Consider the following 18,888-nt stretch of genomic DNA (forward strand, 5'->3'; position numbering starts at 1 on the left):
GAAAATAGGGGCATATTATCACCAATAGTTATATACACGCAAGCATTTTAGACTTAAATGCGCACTATCCATTACAAATTAATAATATTGAGACATTTACATATAGTTTGTCGTGTGTTAAGGGCGATTGTAAAATTACTCTATTGTTGTTCTGTTAAAAGTGTGCCGCAAAATATTTAAGATTTTTTTAGTGTGCAGCAACTAAAAAGTTTGAAAACCACCGCTGTATATAGGATTACATATTACGCCATAGCTTAGCGTCATAAAACAGACATATATCACGAAACATGCTGTTTTCGGTCGCTCTCGCGCACAAATAATTATGCAACTAAAATTTTAGGCAAACTGCATTAAAATACATTGGAAGAAGTTGTTGCACGAAGCCAACATTCGTTTCTTACAGGTCTACTCAACTGGTGGACTTTTGAAGTGTTCGATGTGGACCTCAAAATGTCTATATTTAACTGAAAAAAATGATTAGTTTGCAATAGGGCCTACGATAAAGTTAAAGTTTAGAGGACGTGAAAAAGAGAGATCGCTGACTTAAGTTATACAACACTGAATCACGTCTATAAATTAGCAAAACAAAATAAAACGTGAAGTTTCAATAACAAGTTCAGCCTATTGCAGCGTGTTCATTTAAACGTATCACACTACATTATATTCACAACAAAGTATAAAATGACGCATTTTTATTTAACATTGGCCATTTCGTCTACTCCACAACTAATATTTTTAATAGGATAGTTATAGGTGACCTCGCAAGTTAACTAAATTATAATTTACGAGAAATTAAATTACAGGATTTCACTATACAAAATAGGCTTATACCATTATAATGTTTACCCATCTAATTTTTACGTGATAACTAAATATGAAATACCTTCTTTGATTTATAATTCGAGCTGCATGTTACACAAATTTTATCCATTTTTAGTACGGCGTGGAGTAAAATGCGTATAAGTAAACCGATACAGCAAGTACAACTATCAGCAAACAGTTGAGCAGTAAACTAGCATCGGAGTTCTGCTCGAGACTGGTAATTTTGTTGAGTCTCTCCAATCTTTCCTGCTCTGTCGTTTCGGGATCTTTCGCATTACTGTAGCCACAAAACCAATCGTACCCTCGCCGAAATATGCTCTGCTGTGTGTCTTCAACATCAACTAAACAAAAATCAATGTTTTAATTTTATGTAAGCTGGAATACCGGCCAGGAAATATATGTTAAGTATATATATGGGATGTTTGATCATATCTGATCGGGTCCGCTACCCGATGCTAATTGGTAATTGGTAATCATCCGATACATCGGTTAGTATTAGTGCCGATCCGATACAGGTACCAAATTAATATATTATCATAATTTAAATCATGATTGGCGGCAAACATATTGATTTTAACCTTAAAAGGTTAATTAACAAAACAATGTACGTTAACAACGGCAAGTAACCAAAGGCCTTTTCAAGCTAAGCCGATATTTCAAAATTCTATGCAACACCAACTTTTAAAATAAACTAAAATGAATATTCGGCTATCACGCAGTCACAACGCAGTCACAACTACAAGATAACACTAAGCCAGTGGTCGGCAAACTGTGGGCCGCGGCCCAAATGTGGGCCGCAGAGCCATTTCTAGTGGGCTGCGAGTTACTTTTGAATAGCTTTTTAGTGTAATCATGTAGTTGTATGCCGCGTGATTGCCGTACAACTACTGTACATGTAAACGAAAATGTTCTTTGTTTTATAGTATAGATTCTTAGTTTTAATGAATGTTTTACATGATGCCTTGGCAGTGTTTTGGCAATCAAGGCGCCGGCTTATGTTATACCTTAACATTAAATATCCTGAATCCGCCACTGTTTTCGTATAATGGTTTTACGAAGTGGGCCTTTAATAGCTTTGAAAAGAGTACTATGCGGCGCGACAAACAAAGTTTGCCGACCACTTCATTAAGCTATTCAAAAGTAACTCGCGGCCCAAAGTTTGCTGACCACTGACTTAAGACCAACGACCTAATAAAGCCAAATTCGCAGTAATAATATCCACGACATAAGAACATCCATTCTAAATCGATTGAACAACACCTAAACCTGTCGGAATAAGTTCTAAATTCTTTGGAATAAAACAGAAATGTCAACATAGCGCCTGAAACTGTAAGGAGAGGGTATGGAACGATCGGGGGTCATCGGTCTGGCAACGGCTGGCTCTTCGTCGACGTTTGGTCGCTCTAGTTGGCGCCGTTAGAGTGCCGCTGTTTTGCTTTGGCACCGGATCGTTTGCCCCTGTTTGGGGTTATTGGGGGGTAATGGTAGAGTTAGAAATTAGGTTAGAGTTAAAATTATTAGGGGAGTTAGTGATATACTTAGGGGTGGAGTTTGGGAGTAGGTAAAAGGTTTGTATAGGGGATTCTGACCATTAGGTCGTATTCCGACGAATTTACGACTTATTTCGATTTGAACGTTATTACGACTGTTAGGTATTAGTCCTATTTTGGTCTTATACCAAATTGTGTTTTTTCCGACGTTAATGGTGTTCTTATTTCTGGCTGGAGTCCCATTATAGACAGTTTTTAACATTAGGGGTAATTTGTATTGTTATATTGTAAAAAAAACGCTATCGTCAGTTGTAGGCTATGTAGAAGGCCCAAAACATAGGTTTCAACGTCACAATATGTTAGAGTTCTGCGGATTATTTAACTTTTAATTATGCATTTGTCCAACTTTGCAAGCTACTACAAAATTTAAATCTATTCAAACTTTCTGTGGTGGTTTGGTGATGTAATTAACTTTTACATAATTTATTTAATTCATTACGTAATTTTTTTGACCAAACAATGTAGCCCATAGATAATCGACGTGGCAGCTGTATGGCCAATGTGCGTTTTTAGGGCATATATGATTTTTATATTAACTTTTGTTTTAGGCGATATTTAAGCTCTGTTAAATCAATAACAATTGGACTTACTTAAACTTTTATGGCAAACACAAACGTTACCTTCATGGTTAGTTTCTCCAAGTCCTTTCTCCTTTAAATCATGTGCTGTCTTGTCTGACCTTAGTTCAGTTTCAAGGTGATCAGATCGCGGTTTGCTCCAGTGCTTTGTCCACCAGGTTGATCGGCGAAGCTACAAAACAAAATTTATTAATATTACCAACTGTTATCAACAATGAGTCAAATACAATCATGAAATTTACCTGATCTTTTGTTGGCGGTTTAGTAAAAAGACTAACAACCACAGCAACAATTATTGTGATGCCAAATATGAGAAACGCAAAATACATGAAGTGAACATTTCCAATCAGAGTGTGGTACCAATCTGGTCTGAAAAACATGAACTTTTTTGCTAGGTTTGATTCAGCAATTAATTTTTTAACTATACCTTGTGTCTGGCGTTAAGCAGCTTCCAGCTTGGCTTTGTAATGAAAATACCATTATCATGCGTATACTTCCGACAAGGAATCCTGCCATCATCCCCCAAAATGCACCCTGTGATGCAATTATTAAGTTTTTAACATTTGCGATACCTAATAGTGTAATTTTATCTCATGAATGAGGAACTGTGTGTATACCCGACATAAACAATCCTGTTTCAGGAATTTGTTGGTTTAAATACGGTATTGTCAAATTTTCTCATTCTGTAGTAGTACCCAATACAGAACTATAGGTACATATAACGCAGGTTGACCATTGCTTGAAAAGCTTATACTAACACATGTTTGAACGTTATCCAAATTTAAAGGGGCTAAGCAAAATGAGTAAGTATCGGATACCTCAACATTAAATAACTTACACCCTAAACTTATTCCCATAAGATTAGATTCAAAAACTTTATAATGATATAAAATTCTAAAGCATTTGTCGTCACGTGAAATTCATTCTTCGATAAATCATCGTTTTATTTTAGCGCTTGGCATAGGCCGACATACTTGTTCATTGCAACGATTCCAAAACAAGCCCAGTAAGAATATTGCGGCTATAGGAGGTGATAAGTAACCACTTATTTCCTGGATGGAAAGAAACAGTTGGCCGTCTTGCAGCAAAAGCATCACTGGAACCTTAAATAATATATCAGTTCTAATATGTTCATTGTTTTATTATTTTATAAATAAGGTTACAAGGTATATACTTACCCAAGCTATACTGAGACAAACCATAACTACAATCCACAACCTTCCAACTATCATCATTTCACGTACATTTGCCTTTGGCCTAATAACTCGCTTCCAAATGTCTATTGTGAAAATGGTGCTGGAGCTAAAACATAAGTTGTGAGTTTAAGTTTATACAAAGCCGTGGTGCGAACAACAATAATAAAAGCGAATTGTACGACATTACCTATTAAAAATGGAATCCAGATCGCTCATCAAAGCTGCTATCATTACGGACATCATAAGACCTCGGGCACCTAAATTGTATAAGAGAAACAAAGTATCACTTTACCACTAATATCCCATCATAATAACGTGAAATCCTATGCTTTGAACGATAAGTTTAGTGGTTTTCAAACTTTTTTAGCTTGTGGCACACTAAATTTGTTTTAAATATTTCGCGACACACTTTGAACAGAACAACGATAGCGTAATTTTATAATCGCCGTTAACACAAGACAAACTATCAGTAAATGTCTCAATATTATTGATTTGTAATGTGTAATTAAGTCTAAAAAGCTTGCGCGTATAGTTGGTAATTATAGAAAACTTATTTTCCAAAATTAAAAAAATTTTCGCAGCACACTTGACGATCTCTCGAGGCACACAGTTTGGCAATCACTGGTTTACTGTAATTGTTTAACTTTAAACAAATGCTTTGTTAAAAGTCGTTTCGAGAATTTTGTAAAATTTCATATATTTTAACAAATTTCTATTTTTTTTGGTATTGTTGGCCACCATGTTGTTAATGAACGTTTTTTTTTTTGTAAATTTTTTTGTCTATTTTGAATTTATATACCAACGAGTTGTTTTGGCTTTAAGGATACACCTAAGATCCTTCTCTGATATTCTTATAAAAAATCATCTGCTTTAGTTAAAATATTGTGACCGGCCGGATTTTTTCGTACCCAGGAATTCTTCTACTTACGAATATATATTAGGGCGTAGATAGTGTTTTAAGTAATTACAAATTATAATTAGCTTAACTTACCGACTGGCATGACCCCAAGAACAAGTCTGGGAAATGCGATGTTGGTACAACCAGATGCGCTATCACAAACTGCTTTACAAATGTCAGGATCGACACAAGCAACTTCATCTAAAACGTTAAGAGGGTGCGTTTTAAAGAGAACAACAATGGTTTAGAAGTGTAGCTAGCCTACAAAGAGCTTATGTGCGTTGCCAAATTTCCATGTGTAACGAATTACTCTGCTCGATTCAAAAGCGTTCAGTCGATTTTTGAGACGTTCGGCCCCGATCGCTTTCGATTTTTTTACATCTAATCTAGTCATTACATGATCCTTTAGTTAAGACATTTTAAATTCTTGTTTTTGTGCCCTTTATATCAAAGTTGGGCATAGCTTTAATTCGCTTTTAAAAAATTATTTAAAAAAAACAAAAGGGGCCTAGAAATTCCTCGCAAGACACACAACCTATCTGGCATTTTTTTTATTCGTATATGTTGAGAAATATTCGCGTTACATACAACGACGATATGTTAAACAGGTCATCACAATTTGATGTTTATTAAATATCTGCTACGTTTATGAGTTAAAATGTTTAAATATAAAACATTGGTACATGGTAGTTTTTTTTCTTAGCTAACCAAAATAAGTACGTTATGACATAATGGTTAAATGTATTGGGAATTTGGTACATGCTTGATTTTCAAAGCACTACTTATTATTCAAAGCCGGTTGTTAATTTTAAAACTCTTGCTATATAAATTTAAAATCGCAACAAAATATTACTTTGTTTGAATAACACGCCACACAAGTGTTCGGTCCACACCACAGCGTTATTAGCTCAACCTTTGGACTGATGCGTCATGTTAGTGAACGTTACACAACAAAATATTACAATTTACCAATAAGCCCAAACCATTTTTTTGCTTGCATTTTTGTTTGTCCCATCACCCCTGAGGAATCTCAAACTGCGCGTGGCGACGATATGATTTATGACCACTGCTTTAGACTCATAACTGTCTTTTTTTTTCAGTAATTTTAGACCATACAACCTGTGTAGAGTATGCGGCTGATCAATCCAGGCATGACCATAATAAACAAAGGAAGCACTTTGATGAAGCCTGCCATGATCGTTGCACCTTTGGCGTGAGAGAGACTCTTAGCCGCTAATGCTCTTTGCACAATTACCTATTAAATTAATATTACTGCTTTGTAATGAGTAATTGTTGGCAAACCACAATTTCATTGGTAAATTTATGCCAGGAAGTTCAACGTGGTTATTTAGGCGAAAATAAATTAGTCGTTAATCTGTCATTTAAGTTACATACCTGATCAGCGCACCAGTACCATATGGACGCCGGTGTTTGCCCAAACAAAAATCCCGGCCAGGGCACGTCCGGATCAGTTGGCTCCCTTAACATCACAAACGAGTCATTCAAGGGAATCCCGCATCCTGAGTTAAAAAAAAAAACATACATTAAGCGAAACAACATGACAATTATAGCCTGCGATTATTTGATACTCCAATATGACGTAAATATTAAACTTTGAACAGTTTTAACAGTGTTGTAAACAAGTCGGTTAAAAATGACTGAACTCGTAATATCACTGTCCAATTCATTAGCGAATAATCACAGTCCAATTTATTATCATAACATGTCAAGTCTATAAGTCACGTCATTTTAATCAAAATAAATTGTCAATACATAAAATTTGTAAACGCGTCTAATCAAGAGCGATACTTTTATTTGCCAACACAAAAAAACGTAGAAGATTGCGAGGAAACTGTTTCGCAGACAGAAACTTGGATAAAAACAATTTTCCAAAACTATTTGGTGAAAACACACTAATGAGTAAGTCCGAGTAAGGTCTTTTTTTTTAAAGACTGAAGTCAAGTCAAGTTGTTTTGCCCAATTGACCCAAGTTAAGTTATTTTAAATCAGTGACTTGAGTGCACGAGTCAAGTCATGTACTTAGGCTACGTCATTTGAACACTGGTTTGAATTGAACGTATATTAAATCTTGTTGATACCAAGGTGCGTCAACAAGTAGTTCGCCTTAGTCGAAAGTCTATACCAGGGGTCGGCAACCTTTCGTATGCAGTGTGCCAGTTTAGGAATAATTTCAAAATATCAATAACTCGCGTGCCAAGAATGTTTAAAAAACGTTAACCAAATTAGATTGACAAAATGTGAAACGGTATATTTCAGAGTTCAGAAAACCGTTGAAGGCGTAGTACTTTCGACCGAAGCGCAAAAATATATAAATATTAGACCAAGTTTGTTAAACTGCCACAGTGCAGAGGACGCAATTTTTTTGTAAAGATGCACGTGGGACAAAGAGAAAGACAAAAGAGATTCGCGCGAAGCGCGAAAATAATTTACGTTCTAGTATTTAAAACAGGCTAAAAATCAAATTTGGCCAGGTCATTACTAAATCCGTTCCTGAAAAAACTGTTTACGATACAACCAAATATGTGAAAACTCGCAAGGAAAATAAGCCGCGGGCCGGACTAAACTGGTTGACTGGCCGGATCCGGCCGGTGGACCGCATGTTGTCGAGGTCTGTTTTAAATCGATTTATCAGTTTCGCATGCGCACACGTCGAAATCGTGTAGTTTTACCTAGTCTTTCTCGAATACGATTCCACAGTCCTGCTGTGATCTGACATCTAATTTACGAATGATCTGATATCTAATTCACGTATCTTGGAAGACGATATTAATTCTTATTTCATAAGTTAAATTCTGTAAACATACCCTGAGGGCCTCTTGCTTACCCTGCTAAAAAAACGAACATAATACTGTGCCCGCTATTTTGAAATATACTTTGACGCTTTTCAGCCGATATCTATATAGAAGACAGAAGTGTTAACTACCAGTTTCGCTTTTAGCTTAGTTTCCCAGTCGCACAAAAGCACATGTTCCAACTTTTAATTTAGAATGTCCTGCTTTAACGCACTAAACTCAATACGAACGGTTAGTCGTTATTAGTCGTAAGCAACAAGTTTAACGCCCACAAAAATAATGTTAAATACAACAGTTAAGATACTAATTTGTGACACGAACTGGAAATGTGTGTAACCATTTGGTTGGTGCTAGTGTTGGTAATGTAATAATAATGTTAATGATGTAGTAGTGATGTAATGCACTTTCTTAAGGCTGTATAACGTGCGCGTTAAATCATTTGGCGTGCCCTGGAAAATCAGCTCGCGTGCCACTTTTGGCACGCGTGCCAGGGGTTGCCGACCCCTGGTCTATACCTTTGCAACGAAATCAGGTTTAAAGATGGACTTCAGTTTTTTACTATCGTTCTGCGGTAAAAATAAACAACTAATTTTGGATGCTGTGACGTGATTGCTGTCCACTGTATTTACCGTACTTGATGTGTAGAATAGCTAGATCGAACTGTATAGGATTGGGTTGCCAAAAAAATGTACTGCACATAACTCTCTACCCATTACCTATTTGTAAATCAACTTGTTTTGTATAACTTAACTGCAACTATTCGGAATATACGCAAGTCGTACTAATAATGGAGTAAAAAGATGTATCTTTATGAAATCCAAAACCATTGACAGAAGGTTTCTGTTTGTCGATCACTGTTTCGCTGACCCATGTATTAACAATAAAAAAATTCGAAGTTTAAAAACCCTAATTAAACCATGATCGGACATTTGTTAAAGGAATGTATATTTCGCCTATACTGGCATCGTCGATTCCTAAATGAAATTAAAAACATATATATAGCAAAGTTATATTTAAATTAATAAGAAAACGGTTAGTTTTATTGTTAACGATGGAGTAACACCCGAAAATGTTTGGATACGACAAACTGTAACTTTGTCATTTTCATAGATTATTCTCCATGTTGTGTTCCTTACTCTTATCCATTATGGATCTTTATAATATTACCTGGTGTTTCTCCTCTTAATGTGGTCGAAGGAATGGCCTTCATGTATTTTTCCTTCATTGCTTCATAACCTCCTACTTGTATGAAACCTGTGTTTAACAAAAAAACTTCTATTTTATTTGGAGTGGACCATATAAATCAAAATGTTAACCCATGTTAAATATATTGTATTAGTGTTACCTTTGTAGGGCATTATTATAAGACTGGTGTCTTTCTACATTAAGCCATTTATGATGTATGCTCCACCCAACAAAAAAACTTTGTATACACACCTGATTATGTAGCACTTAAATAAATTAACACAAAACAAAGGGTCTGAATGATGACTCATAATTAAAAAAATTCGACAGACGTACTTAAAGTGGTCAAGGTCGTAGCCCCGGCAACCATGAGAACGGCTTGAAGGGTGTCGGTGTAAATGACTGCCGCCAGTCCACCAGTGACCGTTAATAAAGCCGTTATAAGGATTAGGCCAATCATCGAAACGTACAAGTTCCAACCAAGAGATTGCTGAATGAACAAACCACCGGAGTACAAGTTAACCTGCATAAAAATGCGGCAAATTTATTGTGTTACTTTTCCCGAAGCAATAGGAAACTATGTAAACTTAATATAGCGGCAAGCTACAGATACTGGACAAATATTATGCCTCCGATGATATGTTTAAACATGTCTGACTTTATATTGTCATGATGTCACAAAAATGTTTGACGATATGTCGTTAAAAAATGGTCACAAAGATTTACCGAAACTTTCGTGAAGATATAAAGCAGCAACGATAGTATGGCGACAAAGACGCGGAGTCGTTTTCCACCAAAGCGCTTAGCCAGATATTCAGGCATGGTGACCACCTACAAAACAAATAGTTGAAAAATTGCAACGTTTTTACAGCATACCAATCGCTGTTAATTCATTTCTTACTCCACTTGCGATGTAGATGGGAACAAAAATGAATCCAAGCATCTGAAGAACAATCAAAGCCTGCGAAAATAGTATAATGTAAGTGTTGTTCTACGGTTATACACCCATGCAATAACACCGATTTAGTAATGGCATATGAAATGAATGCGCCACAAATGCACGGCTGAAAATCGTCTTTTGCAATTTTATTTTTTACATCCAGCATTTTCTTTTTTGTCACGTGTTATTACTAGTAACACTTCACAAACAGAACTTTTCGTTCTGAGCTTGAAGGCCAATTCCCCTACAGTTTTATAACGACCAATCTGGGAAAATTAGAAACAACTGTTTCTCAACTGATTTGTGTCATTTTACGTCTTTATATCCACCCATTTTTTAAATTATTACAAAATTGCGTATAGCAAGTCTGAGAAAATAGACATTTTTGTTTTACTGAAATACTTTCTATATTTCGGCGATTTCGTAATTCACTTCTGTGTGCGTTAAAGCGTAACTGGAAAAGTAAAATTTAATGTAATGTAATGTTCTCGCATTTTCTTTTGTGATATGATAAGTTTCAAATAAGTGGTAAACAATCACCGAGGCGTGTGGGTTTGACATACTGTGAAATTTGTTGTTTAGTAAACAAAACAATTAGAAAACTCGAATAAACAACAACAAATTCTACTTTACATTAACATGTTTGTTCAATTCATTTGAACCGAAAGTCATATCACAAAGAAAATGCAAGAAACTGACAAGATAGCAACTTTTACTTTTTTCAGTTTCGCTTCATATAGCACAAAAGTGACTCTACGAAAAAGGTCGTATCTCCAGATATAGAAAGCATTTGAGGAAAATAAATCAGTTATATTTCCTAAAAAGGCGTGTTTTAGCATCTAAAACCATGTGTTACATGGCCTGGTGAATTGACATAAACTGAAATAGATGCTATTTTAAAAACTCAAAATAACCGCGTTTTCCAGGCGGGTTAAGTTTTTGGATTGATTTATAGAGCCCAAATTACATAAATCGGTTGAGAAACCTTTGTTATTTTTTTCCCAGACAAAGTGAAAAATAGGGATACTATTAAACGATATATTTATGCTCCAATAACTGTCCGCTTTAATCTTGTTACAGATCAGGGGTGGAAAATTGTTGTGGTCCCGCTTCGTTTACTGTCCTTAAGGCAATAATCGCGTACGCGCATTTTACAGTCACGTGTTTCGTTAATTGTACCGCATTTCTTTACTGTTTTGCCTGTGGTGATTACCACTCGTGTGTGCTATGTAAATTGCCAATTATCCAAGCTATATAAGCTTGTGCCTTTTTATTCTTACGCCCTTTTCAATTCTACTCTTCGAGCGAACAATACAAGAATACAACAGAGTTATTGGTGGCCAGTACGGGGACTCGAAGGGGGTTCTACCAACTGAACGAGTTCTACGCAGTTTGGTATCGAAGATATTGTTTTCAACGATGGAGAAAGTTGCAAAGCTGATGCAAGAACAACTACAAGAGCAGCAAAGACGTCATGATGAACAAATGAAGCTCCTTCTTGCCCTAGTCGAGAAAGCCGGTTCAAGTCAAAACGCTGCATCTTCCGTTGCTGCTACACCAAGCTTTGCTTCATTCGACTCCACATCGGAGCTGTGGGACGACTACTGGTCCAGGTTTACAACGTTTATACAGGCACATGCTGTACCAGAAACGAGGGTGGCTCAAGTTTTTCTCACCAATCAAACCCCTACGACGTACAAGCTTCTATCAAATCTAGCTGGTCAAAGCTCTCCAGCCAAGACGGTAAACGAACTTTCTATTAAAGATATTGAAGGCTTCATGAAGGAACAGTTCGACCCGAAAAGGTTTGTTATTCGGGAGCGCTTTAAGTTTTGGAGCAACATGCAACGCAAGCCCGGGGAAACAGTGCAAGAGTTAGCTGCACGCATTCGTCACGATGCAGGCACGTGCGATTTTCCTTCAATTCAAGACCCGCTGGACGAAGCTTTGCGTACAAGGTTCATTTGCTCTGTAGGCAATGAAGCAGTGCTAAAGGCAATCTTCAAAATCAACGCCGACGAGTTAAGCTTTACACGTGCAATTGAAGTGGGAATGCAAACCGAAGACGCTGCAAAGGTTGCAAAGGAAACCGTGTATGGAACTCGCGGATCTGTACACAAGGTGCGCGAGTTAAAAGAAACGTTTCGATACGTCCACACCCACAATTGACAGGTTTAGGAAGAATACATCTTGTTACCGATGTGGAAAACCTGATCACCTGGCACCCGATTGCCGTTATAAAAAAGGCACTTGCAAATTTTGTAAACGTATAGGCCATTTAGAAAGTGTTTGCAGGAAGAAACAGGCGTCTACTTCTCCGGTTCAACATGTAAATTCGCTACTTTCGATGAAGCCAGAAGCAGATTTCAGTCCGAAACTTGAGATCACCGTCAGCATAAACGGTAAAGCTTTTCTGCTAGAGGTTGACACAGCAACCAGCGGCAATTTCATTTCTGTCAATTTCTGGAAGAAAATTGGCAAACCGAGTTTAAAGGAGACTAATCAGCGTTTCAACTCCGGCAACGAAACATCCGGTGCCGATACTGGGCGCATTTGAGGCAGACGTCAAGCACAGGACATCTACATGTATAGTCTTACAATGTTTGTCTCCGAAGTGCCGCATTTAAATCTACTTGGTCGATGCGGAATCGAGGCGTTGCACATATCGTTGGACAAGTTACTTTATCGTACCGATGATAAGGTAAACTTATTTATCTGACGCCAACACCCAAGTAGACGCACCATTACAACATGCTGGCAAAAAGCTTTGCGAGGAATATCCGGACCTTTTCAAGGAAGATTTGGGGTGTTTGAAGGATTTCGAACTAGAAGTGAAATTCAATAACGACGTAAAGCCCATTTTCCGCAAGCCAAGACCTGTTCCATTTGCTCTACAGAATGATGTCAATCACGCATACGATGCTGGCATCGCAAAAGGTATTTGGACTCCGGCGAAATTTAACGAGTGGGGAACACCAGTAGTTCCTATACGAAAGTCACCGCTTCCCGGACAAACCAAAGCCAAGATACGAGTTTGCGGAGACTATTCTGTAACAGTTAACCCGCAGCTATCTACACACCGCCATCCACTTCCCCTTCCTGAAGACTTGATGCGCAAGTTAAGTGTTGGTTACGGCTTTACAAAGATTGATTTAGCTGATGCCTACAACCAAATTCGGTTGGGACCAGAAAGTCGAAAGCGACTAGCTATTAGTACACACCGAGGGGTGCTATTGCAAAATGTTTTACCTTTCGGTATAACATCTGCTCCTGGGTATTTTCAATCCATCATAGACGAGATTACAAGTGATCTACGAGGTGTTACAGTTTATCTCGATGATCTTTTAGTTAGCGGATCAACGGCTGAAGAGCATGTTTACAATCTTCGCCAACTTCTTCAACGGCTTAACGACAAAGGTCTACGCTGTCTTTGAAAAAATGTAAATTCGCGCTAGCACAAGTGGAATACTTGGGACACATTTTGTCAAAAGATGGTATTTCCAAAGGATCAAAGGTTGATGCCGTTATTAATATGTCATCACCAAAAAATGTTTCAAGCTTACGTTCTTTTCTTGGTTCGGTTCAATTCTACAGTAAATTTCTGCCATCGCAATTTTCAAGCGTGGCAGAGTCAGTGTATCGACTTACCCGGTCGAACATCGCATGGGAATGGGGTCATAAAGAGCAAGCTGCATTTTGCAGATTAAAAGAATTGCTGACAGCTGATACAGTTCTGATACATTTTAACCCAATGTTACCTATTGGGATTTCCTGCGATGCATCAAACGTTGGAATTGGAGCAGTTTTGTTTCACCGCTATCAAGATGGAAGCGAAAGACCGATTGCCAACGTATCCAAATCACTAACTAAAACCCAGCCCAACTACAGCCAAATTCAGAAGGAGGCTCTTGCTATCATCTTTGCGCTGAAGAAATTCTACCAATATCTATATGGTAGGAAATTTATTCTACTGACAGACCACAAGCCACTACTGGCATTGTTCTGTCCTACTAAAGCTACGCCTGCTCTAGCTGCAAATCGCTTAGCAAGGTGGGCATTTTTTTTGGCCAATTTCAATACGATATTGAATATCGAAAGACATCGCAACATGAAAACGCCGATGCATTCAGTCGTTTACCAGGTGGTGAGGATGCTGACTTCGACAGAGAGGAATGTGCACATGACAGCGACACGGTTTGTGCAATCACCAGTCTTAGTTTACAAGTGCAACCCACCGATTCGGCGTTACTCCGAAAGGAAAGTGGAAAAGATCCAACTTTTTCCAAAGTTATGCGTTTTACTAGAGAAGGTTGGCCATTTACTATTGCATACAACGATCCAGTTGCAAAGTTCCGCAAGGTTGTAGATTCGTTGAGTACCAGTTATGGGTGTCTACTGTATGGTTCACGGTTAGTCATACCGGAATCACTTCGTTCTGCATAGAGAAATCAGGTGGCACTGTATAAAGACAAATTGTATTTGATTCTCGACAAGCTTTCGCACAACCGTGCTTCATCAGGTCAAAGTATAAATGAAAACAATTAAAATTAAAGCACAGGCGCAAGTAAAAGGCGATAAGAATGGTGACGTCTAACATATCCACAGGCACATGCTCGCAAAAGCGTGTTACTGACGCAAAAACAATTATGCTACGATGCCTGCGCTTCAAGGTACGATGGGTGTAGTACAGCCTGCTATGAGGTGTAGTGTGACATAAAGCCCAAATCCCGATTGTGCCCCACATTAATGGCATCAAACTTTTTAATTATGTTTTGTTCGACTGTGAGTCTCGCTTGGGTGCCGTTACTTTCTTTTTTGATCACCGAAACTCTAAGGTCTTTTACACTGTGTGATCCTTGGTTAAAATGTTTGCCGACCGGTTTCTCCATATGTCCATGCCTTATGTCACTTTTATGTCCATTCATGCGCTTTCTGATTGTTTGTCCAGTTTCTCCAATGTATATGGTTCGGGGACATTTTACGCATGTGATTGCGTAAACCGCATTGGTGGTATCGCAGTTGTAATTTCCGCCGACTTCAACGCTGCTGCCGTTCGGTCCTTCAATGATGTGACTTCTATTGATATGTGAGCACAGTTCACAACGATTTTTCCCGCAGGGCAGGGTACCAAAGTTTTGCTTTTCGTCTTTAAATTTACTGGAGACGACTATGTTGCGCATGTTGCGCGGTTGACACCTGATTTCTCTATTTAGAATTAGGACAAATACGGCCATATACAAAGACTTCGTCCTGCAGTTCTACAGATCCTTCATCAAGGACATTTTGGGATTCAACGAATGAAGCAACTAGCAAGAACTGCAGTCTATTGGCTAAATATCGATAACGACATTACTGTTCTTTGCCACAAGTGCCAAACTTGTGCTGAACATCAAAACGCTCCACCCAAGGCACCTGTACATCCATGGATGATGCCGGAAAAGCCATGGAGTCGATTACACATTGATCACGCGGTTAACTTTCTGGGAAGTAACTGGCTTGTGATGATAGATGCTCACTCAAAATACCCATGTGTACATCAAACGCAATCTATGTCATCGAGAACAACTATGGAGTTGTTGGAACAAGATTTTGCCCATTTTGGTTACCCCCATGCTATTGTTTCCGACAATGCGCAAGCTTTTATGTCCGCCGAGTTTCAAGACTTCTGCAAACAAAGGGGCATCGTTCATTTGACCGGAGCTCCATACTTTCCTGCTACAAATGGTGCGGCAGAACGATTAGTGCAAACTTTCAAAAAGGCACTTAAGAAGTCTTCTAAACTTCCCAAAGAGGCATTGCAAGAGTTTCTATTGCAATACAGGCGTATTCCGAACGCCAGTGGATTTTCACCAAGTGGATTACTTAACGGCAGACATTCGGGCAAAAATAGATACTCTGTTGCCTTCGCCAGCACACCTGATGCAACGTAAACAAACACAGGGAACACGACAACCCGTGAAGATCACTTCTTTTAACATTGTAGACCCATGTTACGCTTTGTATCTTGGTCCAAGACGTACCGAGGATGTTCGCTGGGTTCCTGCCACCATTATTAAACGATGTGGCAGCCGTACTTTTCATGTTAAGGTTCTTCCACGTGGTCCAATTGGGAGACGTCATATCGACCAACTACGCGCTCGATACGCGTCCGATGAGGATTTGGAACCGGGAGCGGAAGCAAGTATTCCGCAGGGCCTCACTGCTAGTGCAGATTCAGACATGTCACTGAATCACAGCTCTCCTTCATTCGGTCCCGACAATCCTCGACGAACGAAGAGATCGCGTCCCGAGCGATTTCACTTCTGATGAGGGTATTTCGATCTTCGAAGGGGAGATGTTGTGGTCCGTACGCGAATTTTACAGTCACGTGTTTCGTTAATTGTACCGCATTTCTTTACTGTTGTAAATTGCCAATTATCCAAGCTATGTAAGCTTGTGCCTTTCTATTCTTACGCCCTTTTCAATTCTACTCTTCGAGCGAACAATACAAGAATACAACAAAAATCATGCTAGTCGAACACTAAGGCCAAAACAGAATATTTTCTATCTAATTCTAAAAGTATGTTATAATACCTTCTAAAAACAAGGCGTGAATGCGTTTTCGCTAAGCGAGAAAATTTTGGATTTGTTTGATATAAAAATTGCGTCAGCACGACGTTCTTTTCTCGTATTTAAACGATACAATAAATTCTTGCGAATCCAGTTCTTTAAAGATATGACAGGCGGCATTATTACCATTGACAGGCCGGAACCAACCCGCTGCCGTAGGTTACCTTTCCTGCTTTAGACTTTTACCATTGAGGCAAGTCCATATACAATGCTTGTAGGGATTATTAACAGCACGTGTCATATAAGTGCCACCCCTTGGTTTTAACTATTAACAAAAAACATTCCCCAAAGTTTTTAATTGCGTAAAGTTTTCGAACAAAATTTAAAAAGGGCACTGGTGATGAAAAAAGGCGTTATTTCTTACATTCAGTTCCCATGCACCCACTGCCAGGCCAATAGCTGCCCCAGATCCTGCGAGGCCGATGAAGTGCTCACTTCCTATATTGCTGACGAATAGAGAGGCTCCGACCTAGCAGAAGTAAAAAAATGTAGTTGCAGTCTACCGGACATATTTGTGTGCTTTGCAAGGTTTATGTTTCTACTTAAGTTGGTCATTTAACTTTTTGCAATATGTGCAATTGTTGACAAAACAGAAACACGCATACAGTTGCATCGTTATTATACCAAGTTTTGTTTTTGAAAAAAAAACATCTATAGTTAATATATATTGATAATATAATATTTCGTGACATGTTTCCCAGAGAATTTAACAGCATTGCTGAATAGCTTTCTTTGACGAGGAGGTAACACTTTATGTTTTGCGTATTTTTTGTGTTTTCATGTAAAACTGTTTTATGTCACAAAAAGTTTTGTGAATAAGCCACATTTTGTTTTCAACACACCGGAAGCCAGATCATGGAGCGGCCTGCCAGGAAATATCCGCTTACGGTTCCTCTGTTTGAACGACACATAGCCTAAAAAAAGTAATGTTGTTAAATTACAATTCCATAAAACATTCAATCTAAACAAAGAACACTTTTAAATGCAAACATATTTCATTAAAAAGCTCTCCTTAAAATGCATTTTAGCGTTTAGTGAAAGAATGTATAGATCTTCGAACTAGACTTTTTAGGTTTCAGGCCTGCTCATTGACAAATGTTTACACGCAAATTCAATATTTTTTAAGGGAATAAGGGTAAATGCTTACGACCCAACCCAACACGCATGCAACGCCTGATTAGCCCGTGATGTCCAAATAATCTTTTGAATCGCCCCGAACTAACATTTCTTTCAATAAATAGTAGGGCTCTTCAAATATTTGCTATGTAGGCCTACAGCTCGTTTTTGTTTGCAATGCAGTGGGAGGCTTGATTATATAGAAACGCATAGTCCTAATCGGGGTTCCTTATTCTCCTGTTTTTGTGGGTATAAGATAACGACATTGCATTATGAAATATACTTTGGTTCAAGTAAGCAACAATCGTTCGGAACTTAGATTTATTTCCTGTTTTACAAATAGGTTTCGTTTTACCCATGCAAGAATCCACTCTAACTGAGAAATCGTAAAAGCACATACTTCAAAGTAACTTACAAAGGTTTTGGGTGTACCTTACACCACCATAGGAATGAAATACGGAATAAAGCCGAGTTTTCTCATACTCATCTGCATAAAATCAGGTTTATTTTACATTTCTGCGTGTGCAGGTATACAGCGATTGAAATAAATTATTTTTTGGCAGGTGATAGATTTTAAGTGTACTTTTTCTTATTGTTTTCTTAATAATAACCGTACTGTTAAATGTACTCACGAATAGGCCAACTCCCACCACAAGGACGAAATACAGCACCACGGTCACAATATCCCATGTTTCTAGACGCACCGGATCAATTCCATATTCTGGGGTGGTTGCTGCCACCTCCGTAGTTGCGTCTGCCATCTCTGAGACAACTAAACTTTAATCTTTTTTGCTAAAGGCTACGATGTAGGATTTGTGCAATTACACCTTTAACCTGCGACCCATACACTTCATCTGATGAGCGAAAGCCAGCTGGTTGCTGTTCTTTTCTTGTTATTTACATTAGCTGCCTTTAATGCATGAACAATCGCGAACAACAGATAGCTCCTGAATGTTTGCTTAACCGAAAGAAGAATGCATCTAACGATTCAAAGCCCACACCGTTTGTGGGTAAAGAAATTCTAATTTAACAATCGAGATTAAAGTGTTTGTTAACTTTTAGGGTTGTTGTTGAATTGTTTTGTCTATTAAAAATGCTATTAATAAAATATAGTGAGTATATTTTAGGCTTGGTTATAACAGTGAACTTCGCCAAAGTCAAAAATTCACCAAGATTAACCA

General features: G+C 38.1%; 1 protein-coding gene across 1 annotated transcript; it reads right to left on the reverse strand.

Moving 5' to 3' along the window:
* Positions 1-933: 933 nt before the first annotated feature.
* Positions 934-18,468, reverse strand: LOC146167968 (sodium/myo-inositol cotransporter-like). Its single transcript, XM_083386185.1, has 17 exons — positions 18,340-18,468; positions 17,434-17,505; positions 16,956-17,060; positions 9,944-10,003; positions 9,769-9,873; positions 9,379-9,565; positions 9,025-9,111; positions 6,440-6,564; positions 6,164-6,299; positions 5,138-5,245; positions 4,334-4,403; positions 4,129-4,252; positions 3,925-4,053; positions 3,378-3,484; positions 3,193-3,319; positions 2,993-3,122; positions 934-1,151 (listed from the first exon to the last, which is right to left on the reverse strand). The coding sequence occupies exons 1-17, from the start codon at positions 18,466-18,468 to the stop codon at positions 934-936; spliced, it is 2,019 nt and encodes a 672-aa protein (XP_083242311.1).
* Between the last annotated feature and the right edge of the window lie 420 nt (positions 18,469-18,888).

The sequence above is a fragment of the Ascidiella aspersa genome, chromosome 1 (genome assembly GCF_963924565.1).
Source record: "Ascidiella aspersa chromosome 1, kaAscAspe10.2, whole genome shotgun sequence".
NCBI classification, from domain to species: Eukaryota; Metazoa; Chordata; class Ascidiacea; order Phlebobranchia; family Ascidiidae; genus Ascidiella; species Ascidiella aspersa.